General features: G+C 38.9%; 1 protein-coding gene across 9 annotated transcripts in view; it reads left to right on the plus strand.

The window, feature by feature from the left end:
* Positions 1-25,184, plus strand: part of RIMKLB (ribosomal modification protein rimK like family member B) — a 71,485-nt gene that overhangs the window by 17,497 nt on the left and 28,804 nt on the right. For 8 of the 9 annotated variants that reach the window (XR_006165541.1, XR_006165542.1, XR_006165543.1 and 5 more), the window contains exon 4: positions 11,655-11,717. The exons of the other annotated variant lie outside the window; for it this stretch is intronic. Coding sequence is in view for 5 of the 8 variants with exons in the window: in XM_032983812.2 (XP_032839703.1) it covers positions 11,655-11,717 (63 nt within the window). In the remaining 3 variants the exon portion in view is untranslated. The remainder of the gene's footprint in view (positions 1-11,654; positions 11,718-25,184) is intronic. 9 annotated transcript variants of the gene reach the window in all.

Genomic DNA, 25,184 nt, shown 5'->3' on the forward strand with positions numbered 1-25,184 from the left:
TTTCTTCCGCAGCTGAAACTTGGGATGACCCAGCATCCCAGGCACTCCCCACAGCCCCAGTGTTACTGGCCACACAGTGAGCCTGCATGCAGCTCAAGGTCCACGTTAAGTGCATCAACACAGTGTGAGTCCAGAAATGACTGTAAATGCAAGTTATGAGATGTAGAATTAAAATTCTTCCTTTAAGTTTAGAAGGAAACTTTTAAACTGATTTATGCTTAAACTATTTTGGAAATAGTTTAAGTTCAACAAAGAGTTTTTGAAAGTAACTGCTGTTCATGCCTTATTTGGATAAGTGCCTGCTTACCTGAGCTGGGCATTTCTGTTTCCTTTGCACACTGGCAGTAGTACTCTAGATCTCCAAGGGAAAAAACGGAGTTAAAAGAGGTGGAAAAATCCATTTTCATAAACCAATAAGTATTTTTCTGCTTCTTTGGTGGGCTGAACCTGCTGAAATGGTTACTGAATCAGACATGCACAACATTGGTGCACAGGAATAGACAGGAATGCATGTATGGAAAAAAAGTCGAGGGTGGTATTGCAGCTGTTCTGATTTAAACCGACTCAAGCTGTGATGTGTCTGTAGCCAGAGTTTCTTAAGAGTTAAATTCTTAAAGCTAAACCAGTCTAGTATGATCTACTGTAGAATGGAGCAGCCATATTCTTCTTGTCCCTTTCCAGCCTTGCTGTTGTTGCTTACCTTGTATAAGGATTTATGTCTCTCTTGGATTGCTTTCATGCTAATCTAATTCAAAAAAAGGTTGACCATGTTCTCTGCTTGCTTGAAGGATCTGGCATTTGTGTGAGTTGAGTTGGCTAATCCAATGGAACACTAACTCTGCCCAAATAATTAACAATTTTCTTTTGGAATAGCTTGCTGCATTAACCCACTTTGTGTTCACACAATTGCTAGCTCTGGTACAGGAGGGCAGGGGAAAATGAGGTTGCTCTTTTAGGGAATGGCTTCTATTTATGTTGATCTGGTTGTAGCTTCAAGGCATTCTTTAAAACAGGATTTTTCTTATGGTTGGGACACTTTATAGTGTCAGCCTTATGATTTTTTTGCGTGTGTTTCTTTGAAGCATCTGGTATTTACTGCTGTAAGGAAGGCACTGGATTACAAAACTAAATGGCTAGTTGCCTAATCTAGCTTGGCAAGTCCTATATTCATTTGAAACATATAGCAGGTAATTTAACAAAACTCGGCATTATGTTTTCAGACACACATCTGAAGTCTTAACAGTGAGTCCTGTTAAAATGTGTAATTTTAAGCTATTTGTCTGAGTTTGATAGCACGGTGATATAACAGCCTTGGGGAATTTGAAAACTAGACAAATTAAACCTTGTGAACCAGAGTGTGTGGAGTGGGATGGGGGTGTAGGTGGAGGAAGGCCGTAGGGAATAAGTGTGCTATGAGACTTGGCATCCAAGAGGCAAAAGATAATACATTGTTTGTCTCCTCTTTCTAAAAAGAACACTCTTTTTCTTCTCACCCCTGTCTAGGACGTAGCAGTAACTTTCCGCACAGACTACTCACCATACCTGGAGGGAAACAGTCAAAAAACTTTTGGTGAAGAATGCATTAGGGAAACTTGGATCTTTCCTTTGTTAAAATTAGATACAAAATTATCTTCATTTACAGTTCTTTGCTGCCAGAACAGCAGAAGTTGGAAAACACTGAGCTAGCCATTTACCAGTTCCTTTACTGTAGGTTTTTAGAATTTCCATATTTTTTTACAATGTCCTGTGAAGGAAGATAGTTTTAAGGAAGGTTGCTTTTGTGAACTTTCAACTATTAGAGATTCTGGAGTGAATAGAATTGGAGTGTCCTAAAGCAAAAACAAAGTGTGAACTTTTCCCAAGACTTCCTTGACTTTTCTTTTGGGAATGTAAAAGCAAGTGATCAGCCTAGGTGAGGAATAAAAAGGACATAATAGTTATCTGTTCTTAAACAGTAGTGTATTGTGCATAGTCAGCTGGCTTTTCCAAAGTCGGATGACATCTGGGAACCGATCTCTTCATTTGTTCTGCAGGGGAAGTATTTAGAAGATAGATTCTTGTAACTTGGTAAATGTTGCTGGTGTGCTAGTTTAGGCATCTAGGTTTCCTGTGTGGGCCTGAAATTTGCAATATTAGTTACTATTTCATTTAAGCTTTAATCTTGTAAAATCTGGTTTTGTTTCATATGACCTGCCCTTCATTTCTGATTTGGTTTGAAGGAGTAAGAAATAATTGTGATCTTTGATTCCCCTCCTCCCCCCCCCCCACTGGGTTAGGTAGCATTGGAAATAAACATGGAGGAATTGGGACAGTTGAAGGATTTCTGTAAAGTATAGAAAGCTGGGGAAAAAGGGGTTAGGTTGAATAAAAATTCATGTGGTTTCTGTGTAATGGTAAGAAAAGCACTATCATCTAGATCAATGATAAGAGAGGGCTTTTACATCTACAAAACAGTTGCTATTTCAAAATACCAAAACTGGAATATTTTTGAATCTTCTTTAAGTCACCTAGAGACTCTCTTCTCTCACACAATAGAAAACATAATCTCCTCCCCTTCCTGCTGTTTCAGCAGTCCCCGGGCACTTGTTAGTTCAGCAGCACACCTTACTGTAAGAACTTTCCCTGCGGTGTGCAGCAGTGTCTCTGGGAGTGAGGGAGCAGAGGCAAGTGGCCTTGGCAAGGTGCCTTGTTGAACACTGCAGAGTTGGCCTGTTTCCTGCTACTAATAAGTCAGAGCAGCCATTGCTTCCTCTGCAGAGTTGGGAAATTGGTTTGTAACTCAATATTGAGAGCTGGAGAAGAAACTGCATTGTGTACAGAGGACTGGAAAGTGGTTAGACGTGAAGTGAATTTTGTGTTGTTGAAAGTTCTGGGCTCAGAACCACTTCTTTCACTGTGGAAACCGATTACTTGCCAGTCTGATTGTTGTTAAACCTTATGAAGCTATAAGCATTACTAGTAGCAATTATGAACTATATAGATGGGATTCTGGAATGGTAGCTTTGTTTAGAGGTGGGTAACTATGTGACCACCCCAACAGCAGATACTTTGGACAAACACATCTCTAGTAGAAAAAAAAAGGCAATTCAAACGTTTGCTTTGTTATCGTATATTTTAAAAACAGTGCATTTCAACAGCTGCCACATATTTTAGGAGCCCAAGAAAATTGTTTTCTTTCAGAACCGTGACACCAAGCACAACTTCCCATATGATGCATCTAGGAAGAAAGGATTTATATTCTGTGACCCTGTGTATCCTTGCAGTTTTCTTCCTTGCTATCAGGGATTACTATTCTTATATTAATGATTGCCTGTTATCTCAGGCTGATGCTAAATGACAAAGGCTAACAATGAATTTGATCTTTTCAAAATCATTCTGTGTCTGAGCAGTTGCATTGTGAACCAGCTCTGCCTACTGGTATAGTTTTAAACCAAATCAGACTCTCGTTTATGGAATATGCTTTTTAATGCTGCATCAGTCCTCCGAGTCAGGTGGTAACATGACTGCACAAACAGTAGTGTGCTGCAGCACTTCTGTCAGGAGGGCAAAGTGTGTGTGTTGGGGTGTGAGATTAGGAGATACCACAAGTATTGATGTGAAAAACTTACCTTACAAAACTGACAACTGTGATTGCTTTACTGGATTTGTGATCAGAGAAGGACTGTATGACCTGTTCTTTAAATAATGACAGTAGCTTTGGTTTTCTCCACCTTTTCTCAAAGTCTGGTTGTTACCTATTTGTGAATGATGGGTTGGTGGCTGATCCTCAGTGACTGTGAATACGAGAGATACTGGTACTGCTGAATTTTGTTCAATGTTGAGATGGGTCTTCCAGTGTGCAGACCTGTATTTTAGCTGATAAGGACTTCTAGGAGTGCCAGTGGCCATGGACAAGTCCCTTTGTTTTCTTATTCTTATAAACTCTGTATATAAAATGTGGTGAAACACCAGTTTCAAGAATTATACTTCCCTTTTATATCTGCCCTTTGCTGCATGAAAAGACCGGAGTAAAAAGGAGAACCAAAGAAAAAAGGGGGCCACTAATGAAACTATCACTCATTTTTTATTTCCTTGTATTGTAAATAATTAACATTTACAATGTCACAAAAATCTGTGATGGTGTCCTTTTAATGATTGCTCTTCGAATGGAAGAGCTTACATGCTTTCTATATCTGTTTAAAGGTCCAGTCCATTTTAGGATTAAAAGTGTGATATGGGTTTTTGAAATGCCTTTGGAATTATCAAAAGTTTAAGCAAGCTTTGGTAAGCAGAATGTGTTACATGTGCTCAGAAAACATGAGCAGAATACCTGAAAACAAAGGTATTATTTTGTTCATGTTGTCAGAAAAACCCTGTTAAAATTATTTTACCTGCTTAACTGCTTTAACTGATAGGAGGCTTTTTCTATCATACAGGAAAGCGTTCTTGTTCTGTATTTCCATATAGTGCAAGTATTGAACTGGGGACTGTCTTGCAGTGCTTGTTACTCATCTTGACACATCTGCAAGTAACATCTGGAATTTCTTTTTTTTATTGTGAGAAGTCATGCGTCTCTATTTATTTATTTATTTATCTTCAGTGAAGAATTTGGCTTCCAAAGTGGAGTGGAATGTGCTTCTTCCTAAGATGAAGTGAAAAAGTAATCCAGAGGAATACTTGCACAGTGTGCTTAATGTGAAAACAGTTCTCTCTGTTTCATGCGTGCCCATTGCATGATATAGGTAGAAGGAGAATTGAACATGCCCAGTACTAGCATAGTGGAAGAACAGATATTGGAAGAGACAGACTAGTGATTTGATCAATTTTGGCAAGGTGTGAGGTAAAAAGAATAAATACACTAGTGTTCTCTCCTGGATTTTTTTAGCTGAGAAGGAGGGTGGGCTGCACTGACACAGTAAATAGGGTAGATGATTTTGTTTTCAGTAATAGTTGTAATGTAACATCACTGAAGTAATATGCTCAAAATCCATGCTATCAAATCCTGTTTCTTGGCACTTCTGTCTAAAGAAGAATCAGATCTGTTAGGGAACCATAGCAGTCAGAAGATCAATAAATATCTCCCTTGAGTTCAAAGAACTTGATTTGAAAGTGTCCTGTAGGTATCTAGCCTGTTGTGTTGGTACAATGCTGTGGAACTTCTGGGGGGGGGATTTCTTTTTAATTAAGTTTTTGCAAGGACAGAAGAGGAAGTTGTTTTAAAAAAGCTGTATAAGTGTTCCCTTTAGTTGTTAAGAATATAAACCTATTTGCTTGAGAAGTAGTTTAGGAACAGGAGTAATAGTGTAGGCAGAATTGCTGTGTCACAATGCAAACGTGATTCTCATTACAGGTCTCTCTGATATGCTCCCCATCTCAGCGCTGGGCATTACCAGTCACTGGGAAGGCATAAGAGGGTTTAAGCCAGCTCAAGCCCACTGCTCTCTTCAAAGCTAATTTGAGTAATCATTCAGTTTTTATACTCTAGGTTGGGCTGAGCCCTGTACGTGATGGTCTAGTTATCTCAGGAAGACATTCATGCTCTTGCTGCTCTCCTGGGCAAACATTTACACCAGTTGATACACTCAGCTGAGAGTCAGCCAATCCCCCTAACTGTTACAGCCCTTTATTTTAACATCCACCTACCGGTCCCCTTTGGCATAAGGTCAGCTTTCTTTGACACAGGTGTGGTCACTCACTTCCCACGTGCTTCCAGAGCTTCCCAAGCACATTGCCCTTGCCCATCTCCATTGAGCCTTCTCAGGACTTTACTGATCCGTAACATGGAGAGAAGAGCTGGCAGCATATAGGATATGGAGTTCGGGGCATTTGCCTAGGTGTAAGAGACTTCTCTTACAACTTCTGTCTTGGGTGGAGGAGGTAGCAGAATACAAGTGTATTTCTTCACAGGTTCATGCCCTGACCTTAGAGATGTAGTATTTTCACCTTTGATCTGGTAGCTATTTGCTTTATGTCACACAAAACAGATTGATAGGAACAGGGAGAGACCAACTTAGGAGGACACTGTAGCCTAATGACTGTGTCAATATTTGGATTCTATATGCAAGTAACTGTCCTTGAACAATGAGGGATAAGACTTACCTCCACGACCACCAAATGCTTCCTGTGAAAAGTACCAAAATCCCTTTGTGAACCTAGTGTGAGAAATCAAGCTGCTCCTTTCAAGTTTCTTTTTATGCTCCAAATAGTACAGTGAAGGTCTTGAATTAATGAATCGATGATCTTGCTTTCCCCTACTCCCAATGAAAATTACTGACTTCATTTTTGAATTAGTTCTTGAGGCTGCTTAGATCACCCAATTGAGGATTTAATTTTTGGTAGAAACATTATTTAAATAGATTAGAACAAATTAAATTTGGCACTCAAGGGAATTGTGGCCTTTAGTGTTTTTGTTAGTTTGTTTTTGTTATATTGGGACCATTTGCTCAAACAGTATTTTATGAAGTGAGAGTACCATATATCATGATGGAACATAAATGTATATGTTGTTTCAATACAGCAGAGTGTCGTCTATCAGTAGTAGATAGTTTTTGGAGATTGAGATCACAGATTTTTTTTTCAGTTTTATAACTCTTTATTCAGTAGTCCCCAAATAATATTAATCTGAAAATTTTAGGGCTTTTTGAAAGCATAGATTAAATCCTCAGAAATATGCTTATATTCTTATAATAGTATGAGTGCAATGGTTTACCATGTTTACCAATGCAGAAACAATATATAGGAAAGTTAAGAGATTTGTCTAAGGCACCATAGTAAGTAGAAGACTCGATTTATGCCTATGACTAGATTGCTTGCTTCTATGTACTGAGACCAGTGTTTCTAACTTAATTTGCTCATTATTTCCTATGACATTTGAATGGGTGACCTAACTGCTGAAATTGCTGATGTGCTGACATTATGTTTTCTTCCTGTGAAAGTCAGGATTTATTTAAGAGTGTAAGTTCAGACACTCAAGATGGTAAATGGATGAGACGTCCTAATCTGTAGGGCCGCCTTCTATGCTTTCTAGTAAGAAGAGTGTATTGCTTGCTTTCTCTTACACCTGAAACAAAACAAAAGCATGATTTCATCTGTTGGCCAGGCAGGTGACACTGGTACAAAACTGGTACTTTGCTTACTTTGGGTGAGGAAATCTTGGGTTTTAGTACTGATTCTGTTCTTAAGCAATATACTGTATCTGATGAAACATTATATGAGGTGTTTTTTGATACTGCAGATGGGTCTCATATCACCCGTCTTAACATTACAATGGACCAAAACTTTCCCTTATAAACCAGATTTCTATTGCTAATAATTTGTCCTTCCTTACTAATATCTCCCTGCCCCTTAAGTCTTAAATGTCTTTTTGAGGAAGTTTTGGAAATTTTCTACAAAGTGATTCAATGGAAGGAGGGCACTTCAAGGGAAAAAGAATACTTTTTTCTATTTTTCCCTAAATTGTAAGGATGGTTTTGGAAGAACTAGCTTGGAACAGGAACTCAATTTGGCTGAAGTGGCATTTGTGTGTTATACCTGTGAAAGTAGACAGAAATTTGTCCCAAATTGTTACCCATTCAAAAAATAGTCTGTTAAGCATCTTAGAGGGTTGTTTAAGCATCACAGCTAAACTGTTTGAAACTTACCCCTGTATTATGCAAACAAAGGACTTCTGGTGTTGTGGCCTTGTCTGCTGTGGGATGGGCTGCAGTTTGGTCTGAGCACACCGCTTAAAATGGGGATATTCTGTCATGTTGGCTCTACCTCCTCTCACTGATACTGAATGGAGTAAATCACTCAGTTCAGATGCATTGGGGATGAGAAGAGTGAAATTGGTTTGCTTCTGGTGTCTGTGGGGAAAAATCTGGTGTGAAGGCAGTATGCTTTGCAAACACGATGGAACAAGCAACGGTAACAGGAAGTGAATGCAGCGAAAGTCTTTCTAGGTAGGAAATTGCTTCCCTCAAGAAGGAATTTGGAGCTGGAAACCAGTGGGAACATGGGTTGTGTGTTGAACCTTCCCTGGGAAGAGGTGCAAACTGAACAAGAAGCTTCAAATGGAAGACAAGTTTGGAGGCAAGGCCTCCAAACCTGGGTGGTTAGAGCGGTATTCAAAATTGCAGGCAAAGAAACGACTTGACAGTAGGAGAAATCTGTATTTTGGAAATTAACTGGAACTATCGTGAGAACAGAATGAAGATGGAACAGAAAGGAAGTGGAAGCATAGGTGTTACATCTAGAAGGATGAATCTGGGGGTGAGTGGGGAGTGAAAAATTGGGTCAAAGCAAGCTGCATTCAGCAGTTGCTGACTACTAGTACCTGGAGTGTAATCAAGCCTTCCAGAGCTTTTCTCTCCTGCAGAGAAACATTCCTCTGCCAGTTGGTTACACAAATATTTGGTGGCAGTGGAGCCCATTTGCCTTAAGTAGTTGTCTACATAGAGGCTGATGACGCAGTGCTGCTGACACATAGCTGTCAGTGCAAGTGTCAGAGGTTTCTGTGGTAGATAAAACTGTTCTAACCCTCACGCGCTGTTCTACCAGTGTCATGCATGTGTTACTTAGATGCCAAGTGATGAAGTTTGCTTTCAATCAGCTGCAAATATGAAGATCAAATACTAATGCGAGTAGCAACAGCAAGTACCCCAAAATTAGAAATAGACAAAAACAAATTTGCATTTTTTTATTCCTTTGTTGTCTATTTGTTTTCAGATACTACATTTTAAATTACTTGATCACATTCTACTTTTCATCAGCCTCCTTAAAGTACAGGGTGTTTTGCTCTGGAAATGTAACTTGTAGTGTAGTGAAGGAGAGGACAATTTGTAGGATGCCTTCTTTGTGGTTACAGGAATTTGTGACAATTGAAGCAGAACATTGCTGGAAGAAAAGTGCTAGTCTGGTGATTCAAATTGGACTGCTCAGAAATTGCCTCTAATTGCATGTTTTTGCGTTTTCTGAGTGCCCAAACTATGGATACTAGGATCAGCTTTGTGAAAGTGCTGAATACTTGTGTCCACAAATAAAATCAATCAGAGCAGTATCAGCAACTGAGAAATCATGGTCTCCCAAATGTGGCATCTATAATTCCTTCTTTAACGCTTATCTCTGGGTTTCCCTTCCCCATATGGGAAACGAGTAGAATGCTCACTGGTTTCTTGTGTCACTGACAAAATAAATTAAGATTGTGAAGCACCTAGGTGTTACTGTGATAAGCACAATAAGTAAAACTCAAGAAGAAATTAGTAGTGGTATATTTCAAGCAAGGATTTCAGTACACCAATCCATGGACTACACACTGAACAATATAAAAGTACAGTGCTGAGTAGCTGCTTATTGAGTGCTCTACCTCCTGTGCACATTAGATAAATACAGTGGGGAAAAATAATGTTTGTTTGTGTAATTGAAGACAGTATGTGGGTGGGCTTGCAGATCAATGCTACAGACATATCCTTAGTTGTGGCTTTTTCTAACCTTTATGTGCTTGACTGTGGCTTCAATAGTTTTCTCTTAATGTAGCTTTTTAATGTAATATTGTATGCACACATTCTTTGTAAATAATGTATGTGCAGTCACACAGGGACTGTGCTGGATGCTCTGGAAAACGCAGATGTCAGGAAAAACAGGAGTGATGCAGTGATAACCAAGTACTTAGGTAACCCAATACTCTGTCTTTGAATACTAGTCCATGGATATATTTACATTCAAGATACATATATGAATCCTGTCAGTGAGACTGAGGAATTATTTTACCCACCTAAATACCTGGAGTTGTTGTGCTTATGTCTTGTTCTCCCTCATACTTGTTTCATGAATATGTAAATTGGCATGACCCCATTGTTATTCTACTTCTAAGTTGCTTTGGAAAATAGCTTATTCCATTCCTGGAATTCTTTTTGTTTGGGTTCTTTTGACAGCACTGCTTTCAGTGTTTATATTTCATATTTTATGAGGTGCCTTGCAGGCTGTTTTTCATGGTTAAGAACATCTTCATATATATACATAAAAGCAATATGTTACTTTTGGATAACAACAAGACGTATTAGACCTTCTGTTCCTGGACAAGGAACAGACCCACAGGGTGAGCTACATTCTTAGTTCTGTGGCCAGGCAGGATGCTGTGCTTTGAGTTGAGCTTTTACTTAATATGAAGCAGGAAGGGAACACTAGTGAACCAGACTGAGCCTGCCATGGTAGAGGCAGTCAGTTGTTATGAACTTGAAATGATTTTTTAGGAGTTCCAGGATTTCCTGCACTAACCACATGTATCTTTTAGCTCCCTGTTCTGGAAAACAGAGACATCCAAATTTTACTCTTCATGTTGTTGAGGTGTGGCTTTCATTCCTTTATCATGCCTTTTCCTTCTCAGTGAAGAAGGTTTTTATTAATAGCAAAAGAGGCCATATCAAGTTCTCCTGCTAGTGTTACTATGTGTCCCTGTTCCCCTGACTCAGATGATATTTGTGAATATCCTGTAGATTCAGATTAAAGGTTTAGCTTTCCTTTGCCTGGGTTGAAATCCATCTCTGCTTATTCCCAGTGAGACAGAGTTTTGGTAGTTGTACCTTTAAAATTCTTTAAAAGTTTGGAGTAGATCTCACTTGTTCCACAAAACTAGGTTTAAACTCAACTCAGGACCTAAAGGGGACTACGCTTTGTGCCCCTGACAACTTTCTACACGTACATCTGCTTCAGCCAGGAGGATGGCATGGTGGTAAACAAGATCTGTTTACAGTTGTCTGTTTATAGCTTAACAATAAAAGCTTCACAACTTTTTTCCCCCTTTGATACTTTGCTTTCTAGACAGGGTTTGCATTTACCATATACTGAATTTCTTCTTAAATCTCTTTCCAAGTTTCATTGTGGTCAGGGAGTGAGACTGTGGTTCTACCCCCAGCTGTCAAACCTATAGAGGTACTTTCCACTTTCAGCACAAAGAACTTTATTTTTATTTTTTTAATGACTCTAAAAACTTGTCAGATGATCTTGATTGTGCAAAATCAAGAAAGGACATTTCCCAGTGAATCCACAAATATAGTTTAAGCTGTGAAAAAGTGCATTATGGAGCATGCATCCTTCTGTTGTAGCCATATAAGAGGCATACTGCAGGAGAATGCTACAGAAAATCATAGAATAATTGAGATTGGAAGGGACCTTTAAAAGTCGCCTTCTGTTCAAAGTGGCCAACTTGAAAGCAAGAGCCAGCTCTGTAGTTAGATGAGATTGCTTGGGATATGTCCAGTTGGGTTTTGAGTATCTCCAAGGAAGAAGCCTCCACAACATCTCAGGGCAATCTGTCACAAAGTTTGACCACCCTCATGGAGGGGGAAAAAAAATCCAAATATATGGTCACAATTTTGTTTGCAAGTTGTATTTGTTGCTAGTTTCTGTGACTAGCTCTGTGCACTCCAAAGCAAAGCTGCAGTTATGTGATACACTCCTTTGTGTGGAGCACAAAGCTTTCTCCTCTCTTTCACAGTCTGTCCTTCTGAAAGAGTCTTTATTTATTCACTGCAGTACTCCAGGCACGTGAACTATCTAGCTGCCAACAAGGAGAGATCACAAGGTGGAGTTGTGGTGTAAGTGTAGGTAGAAAGGTAGAGAGAAGATACTTAATAATGAGTGGAAGTTGTTGCATGTTCATATCCTGCTTTCTTTTGTTTTTCTGTCAATCTTCCCAGGATCATTCTGGCCTAAGACTGAAATGGTTCTTTACACTCCTCCTTACATGCTTGGGACTAAAGGTGAGGCAGGATCCTGAAAGTGCATGCCCTTTGTGGATGCTTTGAGGTGAATAAGGGCTGTGGCTGCAGGCAGAAGGGATGCTGTATGTGTAAACTGCATGTCTTAATGCTTGCAATTGTTTGTCACGCTCAAACAAGGCTGGTGGCTGAGCCATTATAGCAATTTTGCTGCAAATTTTTCTTACCTGGCGGAGTGGGAGCCACTGGAGAATGTATTACCTGCATAGGACAGGGGAGCAAGAGCTGGAGAAAGTTAAATCAGTCTAACAGGTTGGTTTTTACACGGTTGGAAGCTGGGCTAGCATAGTGACCAGAGTTGTAAATGTAAGAAGCAAAAAAAAAAAAATCTCACTTTAGACAATTCAGACCATTGCTGTCATTGCTATGATCCAGCCTCCTCTGTTGTAGTTGACACCTGGATTGATCAGATCCTACAGTGAGTTGGTTCAGCTTGTGATGCCTGCTAAAATCGAATTCCACAAAAGAACAGAATGGTTTCTTGCTTGTGTAGGAAGCTTACTTGCTCACCAGTGGGTTTGATGAGCACTAGTACCTAGTGATAAGGGGTGGGTGGTTCTATGTGCCACTGTAGGATTTTGTGGTTCTGGAGAGTAAAACTGTTGCAGCAACAGAATGGCTTAAATTGTCTTAGAACCACAACCTTATGGGAGAGTTTTGTCCAAACACAGGGATTCCTGAAGAGGTGCTTATTTCTTCCCCTTCCTTGCTTGTGTCTTCCAAGGTGCATAGTATACAGTTAAACTTTGTGCTCTAAGAATTTTTAATCTTTAAATTGTTAGAGGCATAGTCTAGGGATGAATATAAATTAAACTTCTGTTATTGAGCACGGATCAAGAGTGGCCTTTGGTAGTGATTTCCATGATTGTGTTGCTGTAAAGTGGAAGAACTTGAAGAAATATGTAATCTGCAAATATTGAAAGGAGATTCTTAGAGCAATCTATCGAGGTGTGGGATAAATGAGCTAAGGAGATTTCTCATACCTGTTGCTGGTAAAAAAGTTTCTCTTTCCCATCTTTGCCATTGATTTGTGATGACATCAGTAGCCCCTTAGTCCTTTTGGTTTCTTTGTAAATGGGACAGATGCTTATTTTGGAAAATATAAGACAAAGAGAGCTTTAGATCTTGTAGTACAGAGTAAACGCATACAAAGATATTTATCAGTTTGTTGGGATTGGTAAACGCAGGACTACATTTACAATCTAGAGATTAGTGGTAAAATAACTAATCTCTTAAATGTATTGCCTTCAAAGGTCGAAACAAACTGACAGTGGGGGATGTCTCTTCAGCTTGCTTTAGTGTGCTGTCTGTGAGTACCATACTACCACTGCATGATTTCTTTATTTGACTGGTCTAGTTGTAAGGACCAGTAATTACCTGTGCAATTCTGAGGAGCATTTTCTTTTAAGAAGATAATTACAGATTGTGTGGAGTGTCTTCATTAGGGAACATGCTAAGCAAGTGTCTTAATTAGTTAACATCTTTTTGGCACTAGGTGGAAGCTTCTGCATCCAGAACAGGTGAGAAATAATACTGTGGTGTTATACTTGTATTTTCATTACCATATGGGCATGGAGCACATGTGCAGCTACTGCAGTGGTAGTTTTATCCCTCTAAAGCTGGGAAGAGGCAACAAGGCCAGTGAGCAAGCTTACAGGGGAAATACTGAAGTCTTCCTTCTCTAGCTTTTTGTGTATGGTTTTATGTTAATGTCTGTCAAAAGTAAGAAATTTTGGGTTAGATCTTTTTATCTAGAACTTTTTTTCTGTGTGTGTGGTGTGGGAAAATAGTGTACTCATGAAGAGACCTGATACTGTTGTATAGTGTGTGTCTGAGTAAATCAAGATTTTTCTCTGACATACTACCACCAACAAAAAGACACAGGATCTCCCTGGAGATGGGAGTTGATGTTATCTCTGCGAGCTTTAGAATCAGTTTTAACTCAACACTGTCCTGAAATATCACAGTTAAATTCCTGCCTTTAAGAAGAACACATTTGTCTCCAAAATCAGTGCCTCCAATTTATAAGTTTAATGCAATTTTGACTAGAAAGTCCCTAGACTGCAATGGCAGGTCAAAACAGTAAGCTGAGGGGATCTTTCCATTCAGGCTCAGTTAAATATGTTTAGAAAGACTTGGAAAGGGCAGGTAGTTGGATATTATTTACTGAAAGTGTCTGACAGTGTAGAAGTGTCTTTTCTGTAGATGTCTTGTCTGTTATGAGAGACAGGTATGAAGGATACATGTCTTTGTTATGAATTGAAAACTCATATGGGATGCTTCTCCATTCCGCAGTTTGCTTAAGTAATAAAAGGGTGAATTTCTGGGATGAAAGAAGGTATTGCTTGGTATCAGAGAGATGAGGTGCATAAGTTGTGCATTTTAAAGGTATTTAGCAGATTTTTGACATTGCAGGGAAAATTTTAGATTAATCTCAGAGGGAAGGAGAACCCTCTGCCATTCTGGGCTACTTGAATTCTTCCTCTGGATTTCTTTTTGCTTTTGGAAAGACCTTTTAAATTATCCATTTTCTTCAAATGTCCTTAACTTTTTTCTTTACCTGCTATTTAAAATGAACAGAAATTGGACATTTAAAACATGGAGCAGACGGACTGCTAAGAGTGGATTGAATTTGCAGTAAGGTTAGTTTACATATATTTAGTCTCTCTTCTTGTCCTGTAACATTTAAGACTTGCATTTTAAGATGGGATTGTGTAATGCTTATGACTTTAAGCATTTGAGGTTCGGGGGATTCCAGACCTTGTTATTTCTAAGGCTCTTGATGTTGGTGGGCTCTGGAGAGAGGATGTAAAAGGACAGGTATCTGCTGCAAGTGGGTGTTCTGTCATTTCAGGACACTTCAGACTTTTAAAACACTGTAAAGCATGCTTATTTGACCCAGGAATGTTCTGAGATCTAGTGAGAACCATTGTTCAAAAATCCTAATGAGATACAAGAGGTTTCACCTACAGCCACATAGAAACTAAAAGATCATGTCTGGATTATAAACAGATGTCTTGTTTTTGCTTTTGAAATGTGGTCTGTGTTGATCAGTGGCTTTAGGTGAAGGTTTCATCATAAGGCCTTGCTAAATTCACAGCTCTAGGCTTCCAAAATGGGGGGGGCCCATCTTTCCCTCTGTCACCCCTGTTCTCAGTTATGCCATTTCTTCGTCGTGCAGGCATTTCCCCTCATCTTCTAATCACAAGCTAATTAAGTTCACTGAAAACCCCCACCTGTTTCCACCTGTCAATTTTCTGACATTCTGGTTTGTTGAGGTGGCCTGTGGTGCAAGCATCTGGGTACCAAAACTAAGTGCTAGCAGTAGGGAGATGGGTATAGGAATATCTTCTTTTGATGATAGAGCATGTTTCTCTTGTTTTGTTTCCTGTGTGTGCACTTTTATCTTAGCTCTGGTGACTGTAACTCACAGGTGTTTGGTTGGGTTAGGTCTCTGCTGTTTTTGTCCATTAAAGCAGGTCAGATAAGCGGGAGACAGGTAAATAGGGGGAAGAGGATAGCTTTTAGTTCAGATCTCAAGTAAGCAACCTCAAAGTTTCAGTTCTTCACTGCTGGCTAAGCTTTGCATGGTCTATTCCAGTGACATCTCTGTTTTCTAGATAGATGACTTTCACTTTTTCTCATCTCTACTTTTTTCTTAGACCTCGTTCATGCTGCCTTTGACGTATTAATATGATACTGGCTTTTCATTTGGGAGTGTTAATCTGTGTTTTCAGAGTATTCAACAGATGATTAAAACATTGAGTTTCTAAGATCATTACAATTGTATACAAATCATAAATACTAACTTTGAAATAGTTTTGGTACCATTTTGAAATGCTCTGGTTTTCAGTGTGCGTTTCGGGTTTTCCCTACTTGTTAGTACTAGATATGAGAGACGTATCAACACATCTTTGGTTCGTGCAATGTTCAGTTGTCAGGATATCATTCTAATTTGGCATTCACTGAAGATTATCAGAGTATCTTTCTAAACAAATTACTGAAAAATCATAATGCAAAAGATAAAACATAATCTAAAGGAAGTAGTACAGTGTCTTCTGTAAATAAATAAATAATTGAAATCCTTAAACATAGGGCTGTATTCATTCCTGACCATTCTCAGTGCTTTTTGTTGGTTCCTGACAAGTCTTATTCAGTGATATACTGCTCTGCATGATATGTATTCTCAGTAGATACAGACAGGTATCTGCTCAGTTGTCACACTAGATCCCCACTTGGCTCAAACTTTTTTTTAATGGCTCTGTAACAAACCAAATTTAGAAATTGCTCTGGGTAAAGCAAAAAAAAAAAAGTGGTTCTGGTTGGTATTACTTCAGAGTAATTGCCCCATCTGATTCACTTTACAGCCACATGAACATTGCTGCTAACACAAAGGAAGGAGCAGTGTGAGGAGACTGTGAGTACGAGGAGCAGAATAGGAACACTTTTTGTGAATGACAATGCAAACTCAGGTCTTAATTCTTCAACTGCAGTGTTAAGTAGACAACATGATAAAATGCTTCCTAACATAAATGCAGACCATTGCTGAAACAAATGGTCCTTCTGTCCCCTCAAACATTAAGCGTTCCTATTGCTTCCCTTGTAGTCTAATGATTTCACGACTACTCGGTGAGCTGAGTTACCTAGTTATCAAATGCAAGAATAACAACTGGTTTTCTTCTTACCTCTTTTTTTTTTTTTTTTTTTTTTTTTCCCCCTCCCTCCCCTCCTCTCAGAGCAGCAAGCTAATCTGACTTCCTATATGGTTGTATGATCCCTAGGTCTGGTGCAAGGTGAGAATTAGGAGTATGGGGGTACAGGAGATGAGATGGCTTCTTTTTGCTGCAGCATGTTGAACCAGGTTAAATATAGCATGAAATGACCCAAACCCTTTTTCCCAGCAAACTTTTGAGTTTAAAAGTTGGAATTACTTTGCAGCCTTTAACACCATTGGTCACTGATGAGAAGAACACAAGAAGCTGGTAAAGCAAATAGGAAAAGTCCTGTGTTAGAACCTCTTCTATATTAATTTTGAGAGCTTCCTTTCATAGAGAGTTTCTTAAATGTGCTTTTCCCCTGTTAACCTTTTTGTATCTTGCATTTGTAGTTCTCTTCTTTTTTCCTTCCTTTTAGGGAAGAAGCCAATAGCTAAAAGTTAACCAAAAGCCTTTAATTTTTTTTTATTCTTTTTAAATTTTATTTTATTTTTTTTTCTTCTTACTAAGGTTAGACTGTCTTGGTTTTTTCTTCTTTTTGACTGAGATTTCTTCAAGAAAGCTAAAGTTGCTTTAAGCATGCTGCAGTAAGCTTGGTAGTAGCAATGGCTGATGAACCTGTTGTTGCTAATCCAGATAATAATCTCTTAAATCCTAGTCTACTTTAGAAATCATCTGAAAGATTTTAGGATTACACTGACACTGAAAGAAGTAGAAGAAAGCCTTCCCTATTTTTCTTACCTACACGTCTTTGTCTTTGTGCTGTCTGCTCTGTCCTGTAGATTCAGGTCATCGTGTAGGTGTGCAAATGCTCTTGCAGGTGAAGTGGAGAGGCACTGTGGGATTTAGAAGCAAATTGCTCTTTGCAGTAGCAAAAGAGGATTGTTTCTGTTGGTGGCAGTGCTGACTTGCACTGATTTTCAGTGTTTGTGTCTGAGTGTGGTGGTTTGGAAGATGTTCGAGCTGCTTGGACTTTCACTGCCCAAAAGGCAGTCTGTCTAACTCCTCACCTCTCCTTGTCTGTGCACACCCACTCTGCTCTTGCAGTATGGGATCTGCTTGACTGAGGTCTTGTCTCACAAACGTCTCAGGTAAGTAACTGAGTGCAGAAACCCCTGAGTGGTGCTCTGCAAATGCTAGCTGTCTGACCTAACTCACTGAGGATGAGACAAGTGCCAGAAATGGAGCAAAGGACTGTATGGCCACCTTTGGTGTCAGTGATAAGTTGGTTCTCTCAAATACCTTGCGATAAGTTTCACTTTTTTTTGGCTTATGCTGATTTAATGCATTTCTATTGCTAAAAGTAGCAGTGGTGTTCTCCCTCTCATCATGCCTTGCTTTTCCACAATGTTATTAACAACTGCAAAGCTATGGTAAACTGAAAAGCTAATACTGTCCCTCACCACCCCCCCACCCCCCCCCCCCCAAATTGACTTCCTCTCGGTCACTAGCAACTGGACAAAGGAGAGATGGTGGGATCACAATGCTACAAGACATTAAAAGTGTGATAAAAGACAAGACTGTGTCCCCATGTATGTCAGCTCTGGTTTAGATCAGATCAGCTTAAATTGATCATGAAACCCAAAATTCTTTGTTTTTTCACATGTAAAAACAAAAAGGAATTTGTAGTGCAGTTGCTAGAAATGCATTTTAAAGGCACATAGTGAGTGAGGGCAAGATACGTAAATCCTGTTTGTGAGCCTGAGCTTTCTCTTGATATGAAGAATTGTTACATTCCTAGAGAGCTTTGATGGGAAATCTAATAGACAAAAGACAATTTAATCACTGCTTATGCAGTGGCTGTATAGCCTGTGTGCATGCATATACTTCTATAGCAACCGGGGGACCTTTTCGTAACATTCAAGTCAGAACTACCTCCCTTGAACTCAGAGTCATTAGCTTGAGCTTGCTTTGTTATAATTCAAATAATTTAAAACTTTAATCAACAGCTACACTTCATTTTTAATTTCAGAACATTTAAATGGATCTCACCCTGAATATTTTTTCTTTGAGTTTATGCTCTGGAAAATATTTTAAATTTTCTAACTTTGCCCAGGATCAAATTAGAAAAGCAGATGTGTAATGAGAACTTTAAATAAACTCAGTGGGAAAAGCAGAAACTGAGTCTTCAAGGTGTTTGAAATCACATTTTCCAAGACTGTTCTGTCTAATGAATATTTTGATTCCCCTATTGTGGCATTTTTATTTACATTTTTTTGCAATGTGCCATTTAAAATGCATTTTAACAGCTATACCAGTAAAGCATCCGTGTTTGGAAATAGGGCTAAAATATGGTATATTTCCTTCTATACTTGTTTGAATGTCTAAGTAGTCTCTGGAAATTTATTTTTTTTGTTAGTGATGTAAAGTTTCTTAATTATGAGAGTGTTTATATACATATAATAATGGTAGCAGAGGCTTTAACGTGATTTCAGTATAGGTTTACCTAGCATAAAATCAGTTCTCAGAGCAAGATGGTGGTCTAGAATGAAACTGTATTTGTAATATACCTTTTACATATATTTTTATATTTGGGTCAGTTCACATTTATGCATGACTCTGAAGAAGTGCTTGTGGTTTGGGATTAGAAGCAAAGTGTCTCGTGACTAGAAATGTAGCTCAGAAACAGACCTAGCCATAATCAGTCTGCTTACTGTCGATTTAGTGAGGTAGGCATATAGGCATCTGGTCTGGTTCCCCCTTGTGCCTGAAAAGAACCCCGAATCCAGAGTGGCCATAATCAGTTTGAGCATCGTTGTCCTTCCCAAGTTATTCACCATTTTCAGTAGCTTATGCATTTCCAACAGTGGTTCCCAGTTCTTCCTGGGGAGGGGAAGAGGTCTGCCGAGCCCAGAAAGGGGCATGAAGTAGAGCTGGTTTAAGGCCAGTGCCCGCTTGCTTTCTGTTTGGACCTGCAGCCCGTGGCCTGTTGTGAAAGTTTTCACAATGCTTTTGTTAGGAATTTATGAATTGAAGCTGAAGTTGCTCTTCTTTTTCTCTGTTTCAGACTAGAATGGTGTAGAACAGTTCTAGAGGGATCAGTTTTGTCTCTGCTGTGTGTGATTTCATTTGAACTGCTGTGCTGTGGAAGTGTACCTCGGCGAGAAAGCCGTTTTGGTTAAGTTTGTGTGGAGAAGGAGATTGAGGTCATGTTGAACCCATAGGGTTAAATGCCAGCACTTGCTAATTTGGTTTGAAAAACTAGTAAGTAGGATAGGAAGGGAGAGAATGTGAACTTAAAATGCCCAGCACAGAACTACTGTAGGAGTCTGTTTCTGTGTACAATAGAGTGAAAAACAGCTTGGTAATACTAGATATCAAAGGATCTTTTACATGACAGTGAACTTTTGGAGAAATTGTTGCAACGTAGTGCTCAAACTAATAAACTGTGGCTGTCAGGTGGTAAGAGATGCAGAGGAGAAAATGCCTGTGCAGCTCCCAAGGGGGAGGTTTAGTTTGGTGTTAATACATTGGTGGATTTGTAAAAATTCAGCATGTTAGCTGCTCTTCAAAGGTTACGTTCTAGTTTAAATAAAATTGTGTTTAAAGTGGTATACTTCACTACATATCACCCAATTTGTGGACATTCATGTTGCTTACATTTGTTTGATAGATAGGTAGATATGTAACGATAATTAGTATTTTGCAGCAGGCTTTTGAGGTATACAATAGTATTTTACTAATGTTAATTCTACTTTTGTTAATTATTCCTAGATTCTGCCACTCTCTTGACAGAATGTATGTTCAAAGTATGCTGATTTTAAAAATTTTAGAGATCTAGTTCTATTTAGTGAGGGAACACATCTTGTTATCGCCAGTAATCTGCTGTTAAAGTTTGGGGCATTTCCCTTTTGAGCTTTAAACTTGCTTTTATATGGCAATTAGGATGTAACACATTTAATTCCCTGCAAGTAAACTGTAAGTAATTATTAGACGCTTTAGAACTTTAACACAAATATTATGCAGCATCTTGTGGCTGACCGATATCGGGAGGAAGAATGAACCAGAAATAGTAATGCACTGTTTTGAGCACAGGAGTGAGTCTAGGTTTGTAGAAAAAAAAAAAAATCAGTGATTTTTGTTAGAACAACCAATTAATTGGGAAAAGCAGGTAGCAGAATATGATGTCCTCAAAATACGAGGAAGGGGTTGTGTGATGGAAGGTTAGCCTGGTTTTCCCAGCAGAGTAGGTTGAATTCATTAGAGCCTGCTTGCTGAGTGACTGTTCATTTGGGAAACGTTAGCAACTCCATGGATGGATGGATGAATAAATTGGTATAACGAAGTTGAGAGAGCTGGAGACTTTCAGGATAGCATACAGATCTCTGAGGCGAAATCTGGGTAATATTTTTAGAAGTTCTCAGTCCCTGTTAATTCCTGTTGGGAACGTGATGGGAGCTGGTATATGTTTAGTGCTTTCGAAAATTTGAATTAAATTTTCTGTGTTTTTTGAATGCTGCATGCATGATGACCATGCATTATTCTACTTGTATGGTATGCCTGTTAGAAGTATATTCCACATACTGAATATGTCTGAATACTGAAACACTTTTTTCCTGCTTAGTTTTACTTATATATTTCAAAGCAGTTGGGATTTATTAGGGGTTTTACCAGAGACAGAGTCAGTTGCTGAAGTTAGATTCTTCTTCTGAGAAGTGGTTGCTTGTGGCAGCTGTGGTCGCAGAGGTAAGGATTCCTTTCATAGCTATCCATGCTCTACAAAGAATAACTTAACTTTCTTGTCACGTTCGGTCACTTTGCATGGTCACACAGTTCTCAGAAAAATTCTGTGAAATGCATACATTTGGAAGTCAGTTTGAAAGAAGACAGGTTAATGACTGGAATGTTCTATGTTTCTGGATTCATGGCAATACTGCATAGGGAACTGCTGCAAACCCAGCTTTTGTGTATCATTCCTGCTCTTTTGATCCATTTGGTCAGAAATATAATATGATAGGTCATAAACTTCCACTGGTGTCAAGGCAGTTATCAGTCTTCAGGTACAGGTTGAAAGGCTTGCTGGTTTTCATCATGGAAGCCTACTTACTGATGTAGGTTTTTCTAATGTACATATAGAAGTAAACATAAATATAGTATTTCTCCCTGAGAAAGTTTCTTGTTCATTACTTTTATGTCAGTGTCCTTTGCATTTCTTCCCCAGGCCAGAGCTCCTGACATTGCCAGCTACCTCAGCCTTTTCATCTATTACAGTCTATCAATTAATACCGATGATTCATACAATATAAAAATAGAAGCTTGATATCAGTAATTTGATTTACATGTAAGCCTACCCAGTTCTCCTTCTGATTGCATATTAAATACTTTGAGCATTTAGCTTTGCATCATACCATTTTATTGAAGAACTTGGCTGTGGTTCTTATGGTCACATGCTGTATTTGAAGACCTGAATTTGAGTCCTAAGTACTTGGAAGTACTATGTCTATGGTCTTGGTCACTCAGTTTTAATGTTTTCCAAAATTATAACTTAGAATGAAAATACTTTTATAAATTTATTTGATATTACTGAGATTTATTTTTTGTTAAAAATGCCTGATGTTTGCTATAATGAGAGCTATAAAAGCTCTGTAATTATTTTTGATGTCCTTGCAAATCTTTGAGATTTTAAATGTATCTCCTGAAACTATGTTCCTTCTGTGAAAACATTTGCATTGTTTCAGTTGAAAGTTCATTTGTTTGTAACGTGCAAACTGGACATGAGATATTGCATTGCTGTAGTTACTAATCTGCTGATGAACTGATTCTTGTACAGATTGGAATGATTCAATGGAATGAGTTTCAAGAATGTGTTGCAGTTTAAAATGCTGCTTGGGTGTGAATTAAGATGTTCAGAAGCTGCATACGGTTTCTTGAAAACTTGATCCTTTTTAGCCATCGATAATGCCCTCAATGCAGAGTGCTTCTTCGAGTTTCTAAAGCACAAGAAAATAAGATAACTGGGTAGATGAAGCACTAGTGCTTATGGATTGCAAAAGGTGTGAGGCTGCAGTTTAAGAATTTACATACTCTGGCTGTGGTAGTGACTGATTGCAGAAGTGTGTTTGCCTTGTAGGCTGTATGTGATATTGTTACAACGCTTGGATTTGGGCACTTAGCTTGTCCCACTTGTGTAACGAGACTCATTGTAGAATCCCTTCACTGAGCCTTAAGGTCAAGCATTTTGCCTTGTATTTTGCAGTAAGGTGGTAACAAACACATAGTTTAGGAGTCTTAGCTGATGGGCAGCAACTTGTTAAGTCAGGATAACTCAGATTGGTTTGTATGTTTGCATTTTGAGGCATTTAATTTGTAATGTGTGCCACCTAAATGATAACTCTCTCATGAGTGAGGCTTTTTTACTGAGAAATTGTGATTGTGAGACAAATTTGTCCTAGGGAAGAAGACAGAAGGTACTAGAGAAAAAACAAACCCTCATGCGTGAATGGGGGCTAGGAAGTTGCAGAATTCTGTGTTCCGTCCAAAGCACGTGCATCCGCCCTAAAACTGTGTGAAATCAGGTTGTCGAGAGGCAGCTGTCATCCTGAGTGTCTTGTTCTGCAAATAGGCGCTACCATGTTAGATGGTACTGTCTTGAGAACTTTCTTAGGGTATAGATACGTCTTCTGATCTCACTGGTAACAGTGGTAGAAGTTTCTGCCTCTTTCTTCTCTCTTCACTTGAGTTTAATGTTGTATCCACTTTCTGTTGACCTTATGGGTTCATGTGACGGCTTCCAATCTGTTTGGGTCAAAATAAGACTTTTCAGCAGAGACCAGCTACTTTGCACTTTAAGCTCACTGCTGTTCTTCGGGAATGAAAAGCAGCAGGACCAGTTGGGACAACTGGTCAGGAATCATGTGTTTACCCACTCAGTTTTGAGCTGTTTTTGAGATAAACTTGGGTCTTTTCAGCTTTATTTGAGGGACGTAGTGTCACTGGTCAGATTCAGTCCCAGGTGATTATTATTCGCATTTCCAATACTCCTTTTGCACTACCATCTGAATACTGTGATGTTTGGTGTGTAATGTTAAATGTCTACCATATTCCATTTTGTAGAGTTCCATCTTGCAGAGAATAAATAAAGCTGGTACTGAGTGAAAGAACAGGACATGTTCAAGTGCAGGATTTATGATTTATATATGTTTTTATAGTGTGATATTCCAACTCAGGAGTCTTTGTCGTGTAGGGCAAAAGAATACCCAAACGTTTTATGATAACCTAAGAAATTGTTCCCCAGGCACTGGTAAAATGGTTTTTATATGTTGGTAAAGTTCGTAGTATTAGATAAACATGAAGTCTCCCTTTCCTGGCTCTCAGTATTGGTACTTCAAAGGACTGTATAGCTGTCCGTTTTCCATGTCTGCAATGGCTTTCTCAGTGGATGCCCGTGACAACAAATGGACCAACTTGTTATTTGTCAAGGTACTTCTGTATGATCTGAACATCTGCCTTCTATATGTTTGTGAGGCTGGTTTGTTGTCCACAGGCAGCTGTGAATGTAACTGGCTACTACTGTTCTGGGACCAGGATGGTACTACTACTGCAAAGGAAAGACTTCATCTCCATTTTCAAAAAAAAGTTTGATTACTTCTTAACCACTCTCTAAGTAACATATCTTTTTTCCTTTCTCCCTCTTTGCATTCATTAATTGGTTCTTTGGAAAATAAATTAATTGTATGCATTAATATCTTCTGTGTTACTGCTTTTAACACATCATAGTGAATAAATACTATTTTATCAGCCCACTCAGCAATAATGACTGTTAGCCTGATTGTTAACTGCTGGGTGTCGGATGGAATGCTGAACACAAGCTTGTTCCAAAATGGCAGAATCTGGCTCTCCTTTCTACTGTAATAAAGCTGCTTCTGTTTGCAGCACTGTGTTGCTGGGAGACTGCAGCTAATTTTTGTGGCGCATGTCAGTAGTAGTGAATCAAATTATACATTTCATTGAGTAGCTCTTCTCTTTGTTTGTAAACTGTCTTCTATGAAGGGAGAGATTTTTTTTTTTTTTTTTTTTTCTGCTGAGAACAGTATCCAGACCAGAGAAAAATGACTGAATCTGGAACAAAAAGCTCAGATTGTTCTGTTGATAACATCATTGTACTTACAAAGTCACTCCAGGGGGGGATGGTGGCCTGGCTGAATTTACATGTCTGATAGTCAAATATAATGCAGGTATTCACAAGAGTTCCAGGTGAGGCATATACATCTCCTTAAATTGCTGTTTTTCTTCTTCCGACTCCATGGTGCAAAACTTCAGCATGTGGTGTGACTTTAAAGTGAAACAACAAAACAGACTCCGAGAGATCATGAATTAGAAAACTACATAGTTTTGATTCACAGCAAAGATACAGTGGCAATTTTGGGGCTCTGTAGAAAATGCAGTTCTTTTTAAAATGATTGTTATACAGCTTGCATGTGGATCAGGACGTGCATGCAGTTACAGTGGCAAAAAGTGGGTGTAATTGGGCATGTACCTAAATGAAAATACATGTGTAAGGTGGAATCTGACTCACAAGTTAAATATCTTTTGCTTGCTGAATCTGTACTCCTTTTCTAGATAAAGGAGATAGTAGTCCACTTCCTGATGTTCACATCTGCTTAGGTTTTTAGCAGAGTCTTGTTTTTACTCTTGCTTGAGATGCCTCTATAAAATAGAGTGTGTGTGTGTGCGTGAAGCCTGCTTGCTTAAAGACGCAAGTCATGTCAGCTGCAATGCGGCAGTGCTTGGTGCT

Source organism: Tyto alba, unplaced genomic scaffold (assembly GCF_018691265.1).
Source record: "Tyto alba isolate M040663 unplaced genomic scaffold, T.alba_DEE_v4.0 Super-Scaffold_21, whole genome shotgun sequence".
In the NCBI taxonomy this organism is placed as follows: Eukaryota; Metazoa; Chordata; class Aves; order Strigiformes; family Tytonidae; genus Tyto; species Tyto alba.